General features: G+C 44.4%; 1 protein-coding gene across 2 annotated transcripts in view; it reads right to left on the bottom strand.

Moving 5' to 3' along the window:
• Nucleotides 1-7,556: 7,556 nt before the first annotated feature.
• The window catches only part of SORL1 (sortilin related receptor 1), a 115,555-nt gene continuing 112,745 nt past the window's right edge, over nucleotides 7,557-10,366 (bottom strand). For both annotated transcript variants that reach the window (XM_081172432.1, XM_081172431.1), the window contains exon 48: nucleotides 7,557-9,470. In XM_081172432.1, the coding sequence (XP_081028558.1) occupies nucleotides 9,403-9,470 (68 nt within the window). In that variant the 3' untranslated portion in view covers nucleotides 7,557-9,402. The remainder of the gene's footprint in view (nucleotides 9,471-10,366) is intronic.

Here is a 10,366-nt window from a genome sequence, read left to right as displayed (position 1 = left end):
CCAGCGCCTCTTTTTTGGTTTTTGTTAAAAAGTGTGACACTTACTGCAACAACTTCATGGTGAGTACAGGCACCTATTTTTCCAGAAAAAAAGCAGATTATACCCATATCAATAAGAGCTAGGACCTACCCCATTGTACTTTTGTGCAACAACTCCAAATAATGATGCATGTCCTCTGCATGTTTACTCCAGACTCAGAGTTATTCCAGTTGCAGACGACTCGGGTTGTGGCGCTCATCTCACTTTACAGGCCGAGGGAGCCAGCGTTTGTCCGCAGTCAGTTTTTCTGGGTCATGTGGCCAGCATGACTAAGCCACTTCTGGTGCAAAGGAACACCGAAACCAGAGCAGCTCACGGAAACGCCGTTTACCTTCCCACCAGAGTGGTACCTATTTATCTACTTTCACTTTTTGGCATGCTTTCGAACTGCTAGGTTGGCAGGAGCTGGGACTGTACAACGGGAGCTCACCCCGCCATTGCGGGGATTTGAATCGCTGACCTTCTGATCAGCAAGCCTAAAAGGCTCAGTGGTTTAGACCTGTGTCCACTAATTAGCGCCACTAATGAGATGCTTCATCAGTGTCTCCTTAAAGGCCACGTCCTATCCCACCATGGCTCTAAAACTGGTTTTCATTATTACTGACTTTCACAAGGATTAAAAGAGAAACATTTTTCTTTCCCCAGGCGTTTGGTGGCCGAAGGATACTGTTCCTGGCACCCATCACTGGATGGAAGAATATTTTTACTGTGTCTTTAGGATGTTCTTCACTGTAACTGCTTTTGGAGTTTTGTTTGCTTTTTAATAAATAACTGCTTTAAAATGTTTTTAAATTGTGCATCTGTTTGCCACCCTGGGCAGGATATAGACACAATCAACAAAAAAACAAACAACAGGTTATATCAAACCTTTTTAGGAGACGCAGGATGCTCACCTGTTTGATGTGTCCTGCTAACCCCCCTCCACCAAATAAAACAGAGGCAGGTATCAAAAGACTCAAATTATCCTGGGGCACTTCCTGCTTTCCACATGCTTCAGCCTAATCCATTTGTGTGAACAAATCTAAGATTTCAGAGTGTTAGAGGGCTGTTATTGAAGGATAATGTGGTGTATCTCAACAAGCCCTCTCTTGACAACTGTGGCACCCAGAGGGCTTTGCAGACAGGATCGGTGCAGTGTGGGGCATATCTGCACAACAGGGATTTTCAAAAACAGATTGTAGGACTTCTGCAATACCGTTGGGAGAAAAGGACAGTCTGCGTACGATAAGTAGTTGGGGTCTTTTAAGGCTCCTTTTAAAATTTAGCCCCAAGTGAAGCATTAACGAAGCACGGCAACACACTTTAGAGCAAGCCTGGCTGGCTGAATTAGTTATGTCTGTTTTCCTCCTGTTGTGCCTTCCCAATTATGCTAGCTGTGAACACGCATCCACCAAGTTTGCTCCTTCCTCATTATCTCGATCCACAGGGAATACCTCGGTGTTCTCCCTTCCAAACTGCGTGGGTGTCTGCAAAGTATTTGCATACCGTAAATTACATTTCAAACACCCAACAACAAGGATGTCGTCTTGAGCTGACTGCTGGAAGGAGAAAGCAATGAAAAGCCCATTAGGAAAGGGGCGGGGCGAGGGAATTTTGATTAACGTTCTGAATGTGCCATGTGCTTCACCAGCCCAGACAGTCTCATGGTAGCATGCAAGTGCCGTTATGATGGCATGTCGGGAGGCCTGTGGCACGATGCTCCAAGAGGTATGGGTGAACATGTCAATTTCAGTTTCTCATTTTTCCAATCTTAAGTTCAAGTTGATCACACTTCCACATCAATTTGCATTTTTTTTTTTAAATTATATCAGGAAAATCTGCCAGCAGCTTAGTCCAAATGTCTCCTAATATACAAGCAATTTCTCCCCAAATCCACAATTCTGCAAAGCAATTTCCCCTAATACAGTCATACCTCAGGTTGAAGTAGCTTGGGGATGAGTATTTTCGGGTTGTGCTCCATGGCGACCTGGAAGTAACAGAGCACGTTACATCCGGGTTTCGCTGCTCGTGCATGTGCACTCAAAATGACGTCACGCGCATGCGCGGAAGCAGCGAATCGAGACCCGCACAGACGCGGGTTGCGTTCACTTCAGGATGTGAACGGGGCTCCGGAATGGATCCCATTCACATCCAGAGGTACCACTGTATCATTTTGCAAAGCAATTTTACCCTAATTTGGTGTTTTCACTCATGTGAGCATTTTTATTCACTTTGCCCCAGTATATGTGTTTTTGTAAACGTTACTTGGCTGGGGTAGGGTGGAAAAACGGAACTGGGAAAAATTAGAAGTGAAAAATGTGTAAGGTAGCTATTTCAATTGGTTCGAAAACTGCAAATTAGGTAGGTGTGCCTTCCGAGATGAATTTATCCTGCATCGCTCTGCTCCAGCCATATTTGCCAAATGCACTACCGGAATATAGCTCAGCTTAGACCAAGACAATCCGAATCCATTAGCATCCCATCATGGGTCATGCATTTTCAATCTTAGGAGCTTCGACATGGATGCAGGCTGCAGCGAGAACTTCTTTGACCCCCAAATATAGGACACAACAGAACTTAAACCTCCTCTTTTGGTCCAAGAATAAGTGGGCTCACCTCTTGCAGAGCAAACAACTCAAAATTGCATATTTCTAAGGATGATGGGGGCTTGGAACCCTTCTGCACCATTCAGTGGGATTTCATCAATTTCTAGTATACAAAACTCTCTTCCCCTACCAAGTTGCAAAACTTGGCTGTCATGATGCGTTTATATTTTATTTTTTTCTACATGACCTGCTATTTATTTGGAAAGCACAGCCTCTGTACCAGTCCTATGTTTTGTAACTGTTTTTGTTTGTAGTTTTATTTTATGTTAATGAAGAACAATAACAAAACAAAAAGCACATCCCAATGAAGTACAAGAGTTGATGGTGATGGTGGTGATGGTGATGCTGATGATAACAACAACAATTTATTTATTTATACCCCACCTTTTTCTCTAACATGGACTCAAGGCAGCTCACAGCTAAAACAAAACAGCTAAAAACATAGGATTGGGACCAACCATTAAAAAACAATTAAACATTAATTACCTGAGGTTCAGCACTCCCTTCCATGCCCATCTCCTCTTCTGCAAGTACTCTAAAGGTGCTTTGCAAGATCCAAGGGGCTGCTGGGCAAGTGCTGCAGAAAACTGTAGTGTAAAATGCAGTTTAGCCCAAAGCCCAGCCAGGGGAGCTATTTAGGGAAGCTTTTAATATTTGATTAATTATTGTATTTTAATATTTTGTTGGAAGCCGCCCAGAGTGGCTGGGGAAACCCAGCCAGGTGGGCAGGGTATAAATAATAAATAAATTGTTGTTGTTGTTGTTGTTATTTTGAGGCATCCAAGCCAAATAAAACATTGGTGAATGCATATGAGGTGTTCGATTCCTCTTCTCCATTGTGTGCCTGCAGCACGTCAAATTTGTCCCCCAGTTTCTCTCTACTGAGATGGACTCAATAAACAGGTCTCAATTCCATGCAAAACCCAAGCAGTGGCTCCCTTAGATTTACAACTAAACTCAGGACACAGGTCAGATCAGCAATATTTCTTTATTTTGCAAACAACTTTATTTCTTGACTCAAGTTTACGTTTTTATTACTCAAGTGGGAAAGATGGCAGACATTGAAAGACAAAGGAAATTCATTCCAAAGTGTGCAAAAAAGAAGTAATAATAATTCCTAGTGGAAACCACCGATGGAAAAGGAACACCAAAGGGGAGGGTGAATCACATATAATCAAGTACCAAGACAACTCAAAAGACTGCTGTGAGGAACCCAGTCGAAAGTGAGCTCCGTGAAATCCCATGAAACCTAAAATGATTATTGGTGTTGGGTGAAGACAGGACTCTGGATCAGGCGGCAAGAAATCAGTATGCGCTAACATCAGTCCTTTATAGACAAAACGCTGAAAATGGTTCATGAAGCTACCTGTGCTGGCCTCTCTCCTAACAATTGCTGAATTCTCATTCTCTCCCCCCCCCCTTCTTTTGTAACACAAAAAACTGTCGTCATCCAATGAAGTCAAAGATAGGGAGGCTTACGGAAGGACTTCACGCGATGCATAGTGAAATTTGCTACAAGATGCAGTGACAGCCTCTAACTTAGCCAGGGAAAACTCTGGAACAGATTTCTTCTTTTTTTGTGGGGGGAGGAATTGAAAGGCCTGATGTACCAGCATAGCTCCAATAGTACAGCATTGGGATACTATACATTAAATGCACTTATTAAACTTCATTTCCTTTTTCTCTTTAGTGTCCCTTCTATGTGGGACATTGCTTCCTCTGTTACATTAAGAATTATTATTTTTTTAACTGGCTTTTCCCTTCCCGCACTTTCCTATTCTTGGATTAAATATTGCATCCTTTGTAACTTTCCTTCCTCCAGCCTCCCTTGGCTTGTGCAAAAGTTTTCCCCCTTGTCCCTAAACTCCTCTTTCCAAGAAATGGGTATTGTTTTACTCAGTGAAGACACACAGTGACATGAACGAACAGGTCCAATGACTCCAACGGGTCTATTCTGTAGCAAAACGTAGTTGAATGCCACACACAGCATTCTAAATTGATCTCCTAAACTTCAGGAAGGGGCTGTGGGTCAGTGGTAGAGCTCTTTATGCTGAAGAATCATAAGGAAATAAGGAGAGTCCTGTTGGATCAGGCCAATGGCTGTTCTAGTTCTGTTACCAAAATGGCCAACCAAACTTCGCTTCAATCCATGGCATCTCTGGAGGGACTCCAGTCTAAAAACTTTGAAGAGTCCTTCCCAGTCAGTGTAGAAAATACTGCGCTAGCTATTAGGCACATTTTCAAGTTCTCAAGCAGCCATGAAATTGTTTTAAGGCTTGAAATCTGCTAGGAAGTCAGATTTCAGCAGCGGATTGTGGCTGTTGTGGTTAGAGTGTTGGGCTAAGGACTTGGGAGACCAGGGTTCACATCTCCACTTGGCCATGAAGCTCATTGGCTAGTCACTGCTTGTCAGCCTAATCTACCTCACAAGGTTGTTGAGGGGATTAAATAAGAAGGGGGGAGAACCCTGTAGGACCACCTTGTGCTCCTTGGAGAAAAAGGTGGGGTATAAACACAATTCATTATTATTATTAACGGTGCCACAAAATTATATACAGAGATTCCAAATGTGTGGTGCTCGCAATTTCTTTAAACAGAAAACAATCACATCTTTCATAATAATAATAATAATTTATTATTTATACCCCGCCCATCTGGCTGGGCCTCCCCAGCCACTCTGGGCGGCTTCCATAAAAACCAAAAATACAATAAAATATCACACGTTAAAAACTTCCCTGAACAGGGCTGCCTTAAGATGTCTCCTGAATGTCAGGTAGTTGTTTATTGCTTTGACATCTGCTGGAAGGGCGTTCCACAGGGCGGGCGCCACTACCGAGAAGGCCCTCTGCCTGGTTCCCTGTAGCTTTGCTTCTCGCAATGAGGGAACCGCCAGAAGGCCCTCGGCGCTGGACCTCAGCGTCCGGGCAGAATGATGGGGGTGGAGACGCTCCTTCAGGTATACTGGACCAAGGCCGTTTAAAAATTCTCTAAATCCTCTAAAAATTTGGGGATCATCTTATACGCCCAGTCGCCTAATACGCCACAATCTACAGTATATAGATTTTAGGCTACCCTAAAATATATTTGGTTCAAACCAGTATGGATGTTTGCATCTGAGAAATGTGAAGCTTTGCAATTTCTCGACTAGGTTTGCATATGCAGAATTTGGAGAGGTGTGACCCATGTCAGCAAAACAGGGCTGTGGACTGTTGCAATCCTCTATCCTAGGCTGCTGAAAAGAGCTTTGGCAGAGCAGGTGGTTTAAAAAAACCCCATTGCCCCTTATGCTAGTTTTTAGAACCACTGTTCAATACTTAGTGGGTGGTGAGAGCCTCTGTCTAATGGTAGAGCCGGCCCGTACTTCTGCTTCCCGCCATAGCACATAATCCATGCAATGTGGGTGCTCAGCATGGATGCTTGCATATGTGGCAGCCCAAATCGCACTATTTATTCCCCAAGATAGGGGGGAAAGAGAAGAACAAGGGGGAACAGTCACTTGACGCAGGATGTTGTATGTGTGGGCACACACACACCCCGCCCCATGGAGCACTTGTACCATGCATTAAAATTAGATCAGCAGTGAGGAACTGTTTTCAGCCTGGAAGAAGTGGGAAGAGCAATGAATGCAGAGTCCACCTCTAGATTTTAGGCTACCCTCCTGCATCCTTCCACGCACACCTGTCTCTATCCTGCATCCAAGCAAGGAGGTGGCATGAACAGAGCTAAAGACACATTCAAGCCAGGCAAAAACACTCAAGGAGGGTGCAGAGCAGGGCCCGTAGGGCTGTGGCTGACTAGGACGCCTGCAGAGAATCTTGACGGCCAGATAGAGAGGTCCAGAGGGCAGCAATTGGCCCCTGGCTTAGACGTAAGGTAGAAGGACAGAAAACAGGCCTGGTCCTCTAGTACACGGGATACTTTGGAAATGTCCGAACTGCACCAAAGGTCAAACAGGGCCACGCAACATAGGCAAGGAGAGGAAACTTTTGAGCAGGCACACATCTGGGCTTGCACCCTGTCGGACACAGGGAAGCTGTAATTTTAGCAGCCTTTGTGCTGGGCACCTAATTCTTAAGCAATACCTTCTTCCTACTGTTTTGTTTTGTTTTGTTTTTTAATGATGGAATCCACATTGTAACTCACACAAATACAAGACAAGGAGAACCAGGTATTTGGCTTTGGAGCCAAAGTTGCATAGCTCTGCTAAGTCTGCAACTCCTACTCAGCCCCAAATGCCCTTGTCCTCAAGGATTTACAGTTGCACATGGGGATTCCAACCCCCCCCCCCACATGCAATGTGCCCTCCTCAAATCTGCCCCAGAGGGTTGGAAGGGGAAACCCAGATTTGGCAGGCACATAGGGAAGTTTCATTGCGCAAACGTAAACCTTTGAACTAATGGAATAGGTTGCTTATCGTTGCACTGGATGCAACCCCCACTTATTGGGAATGATCCAAGCAGGTGGCAGGTGGCCCCCAAATTCCCATACCCATTGAATGTTAAAAACAAACAAACGCGGGAGGGTTTAACCCTGATCCAGAAGTTTCTCAAGTGCATATGGAGGCACAGGGCCTACATGGAGCAAGCAGCTCTTCTTGCAGGAAGTGGTCTATCATGGACACTGCCCCTTCCATTAGAGTGAATGGGGAATCCTCATCATGCAGGAGCTGTTACCTCTGCACTGGGGTGCACTCAGGACTTCATCATCTTCACTTGCATTAAAAACACACAAACAGAAAAGTTAACCAGTGAATGAACCTTTGTGCGCCTAGATATGTATATATTTTTTGCTTCCGTGAATGTGTACTAAGTGCTTTGCAGAAACTATTTTAGCCCTCAGTTTTAAAATCAACAAGTCTCACACTCTACCCCCCTCCCCACTTTTTTTGTTTTGTTTTCTCCTAAAGCATGGAAAAGTATTGAAAGATAAAAATGTTTTTTTCTTTTCTTTTACTATGGCAGTAATACCTGATTCAATTACAAGACACATAAGGGGTTGGAGGGAAGAAACAACTATTTTGCAAAAGGTTAAAGTGGCACATCTCCTCACACAATAAGTGTGCAACATGACTGAGAATTCTGGAACTCTGACCAAAAGCAGATTTCCTAATAAATTAATAAAACAGAACAAAAAAATCTCATATAAAACAAGATCCAAATATTTTTTAAGCCAATGTTAAAACCTTCAGGAATCTCTCTTCATAGATATATAGATATATAGATATTTATATTTTCCTGAATTTATTAAAATAAAATTTTCTCTTAGGAAAAAAGAAAGAAGCTAGTTTGGACTCTGATCCTGAGAGAAGTGGTTCTGCTAGTTGCTAGCTTCGTGGAATTGGGTAAGGATTTCATGCAAGACCTCTGGAAATGAAGAGAGGTTTGTAGCAGCAGCATTTGGGGGGCAGGGGTGTGCCCTAAGATAGCGAATGGGCAAGACATCGTTGTTGCCCCACCGTACCCACTTCAGTTGCATAACCACCATATAACGAAAGCCACAAAGGAACCTCTCAGCAGTCCTTCCTTGCCCCCGTATCTTTCATCCAAACTAGAGCCAGGGCTCTGAAAACAGCCCTCTTCGTCCCCCTTCCCTGGTAATGTGCAGTAATGGAAACGCATGATGTGATTGAATAACACTGCAAGGTTCCCCAATTACGCTCTGGGTGGCCAAGCATTGGAAACGGTCAGAAACTGTGTCAGGAGCAGGTGGACTTTCAGAAACCTATCCAGTGGGGAGGTAGCAGTTCTGTGGTCCCCCAAATGATCTGAGACAGCAAATCAGGGAACAGAAGCAGGAGAGTAGGCCAGGAAATGTCTCCTCACAAGAGACTGCTGGATCAGGCCTGTGACCCATCTAAACCAGCACCCTGTCATCGTGGTGGCCAACCAGATGACTACGGTAGACCAGCAAGCAGGGCCCGAGTATGACAGTACTCTCCCTTCCTGTGGCTTCTAGCAACTGGCCTTCAGAAGCGTTCCTACCTCTGGCAACCAAGTTGTTCAGGCTGGGGAACAAGCTCTGAAGCCGACGAATGGCCCGCGTGATGACAGAAGGCTAACTCAAGCAGCTACTGCATCCCAGGGGGCGCCAGTGAACCACTGAGTTGTGTATGGGAAAGAGGGGCAGTGGCGAGGGACGTGGCATCCTGCAGCCCAAGTACTAGGACTCCCCACTTCGTGACCTGCCCCTATCCCAGCGCAGTTGGGGCCAGCGATATGGGGAAAGGGATGGTAGAGGTCACACGCCTTTCCAATATGACACATTACGAGGGGGAGATGAATACGGTGCTTCCATGTCGGTGGCAGCCAAACTTTTGCCATTCTTCACAACCAATTCTATGGTATCATGTCAAAGCTGGAAGGCGCATCAAGCGGTTTCTCTCTGACTACGCACAACTTCTCAGAGGATCAGAGTCAAAGTCAACAAGGACGAGGGGGTGGGGGAGAGAATTATCTCACAGACTTAAAAGCATGCCCAGCAAGCACAGCCTTGTAAGACTAAATTAAAGGTTGGAAATGGGAGGGAAACAAAGAAACAGAAATTGTTACTAAATCAACCTGGTTTTTTGAAAGTTCACAGCTGTGTACTACAAAGTGTAATAGTTATTTCTTCTTCTTTTTTTCCGGCCATACAAAAATAACATATTGCAACTCAAAAGTGCAGATATATATATATATACTGTATATTGTTTTAAAATAAACAGTTGACTGTGTTTTTTCTCCTTTTTTATCAAATAAAATATTTACACCATTTTGGTTTCCAGAGTCAGAAACGCTCTTCATGCTATCACCATGGGGACATCGTCTGAAAAGCCTGTGATCATCGGCGCTTCGTCGTCCTCGTCTCCTGGGAATGAAACACATCCGTTTCAGAAAGAAATCGGAGAACTGGGAAATTAAACCAAAGGTCGCCCAGCCTAACACTCGGTCAACGTGAGGAATCCTCTGCTTCAGGATCCCAGGAGAGCTGGCCAACACGGTCCTTTACTTTCCGAACCTGCCTGTTCAACAGTTGTACCAACGGGAAATTCCTCCTAATGTTTAATCCAACATTTCCCATTGCAGATGTTTTGGTCTCTCTGGGCTGTATCCAACGTTCTCTGACCAGCGGCATGAGAGCTCTAGTGCTATTTCTTAGTCGCTTTATCTTGCCCAAGGCAATCCATAGCAACTTACAATCAATATTGTTTATTAATCATTATTAATATTTATCAAATTTCTATACTGAGGATCATCTGAGGATCACAGAGCAACTTACAATATAAGAACACAAAAATATGTAACATAGTAACAAAAATAATACCCCCAACAGTTTAAAAGACCATAGATTATGGGTGAAATGGAATGTTTTTGCTTTCTGTGGCACCTAAATATATATATTGAAGGTGCCAGGCGAGCCTTCCTGCAGAGAGCATAGCAGAAGCGGGAAGCCACTGCAGATAAGGCCCGATTTCGTGTTGCCACCCTCCAGACTTTTTGTGGAGGAGGCACATGAAGGGGGGCCTCAGATAATAATTGTTGTGTCTGGGTTGGTTCATATGGGGAGAGGTGGTCCTTGAGGGCCCCCCTCAAACTGTAAATGCTGCAATGGAAATATACACAAAGGCTAATTACCAAAACACCCTCAACCTCTGTGGTAAAGGTAAAGGGACCCCTGACCATTAGGTCCAGTCGTGACCGACTCTGGGGTTGCGGTGCTCATCTCGTTTTATTGGCCGAGGGAGCCAGCTTCCGGGTCATGTG

This window comes from Podarcis bocagei (genome assembly GCF_964188305.1).
Source record: "Podarcis bocagei genome assembly, chromosome: 15".
In the NCBI taxonomy this organism is placed as follows: domain Eukaryota; kingdom Metazoa; phylum Chordata; class Lepidosauria; order Squamata; family Lacertidae; genus Podarcis; species Podarcis bocagei.
Note: the sequence above shows the minus strand (reverse complement) of the source record. Positions and strands in the feature narration are given on the sequence as shown.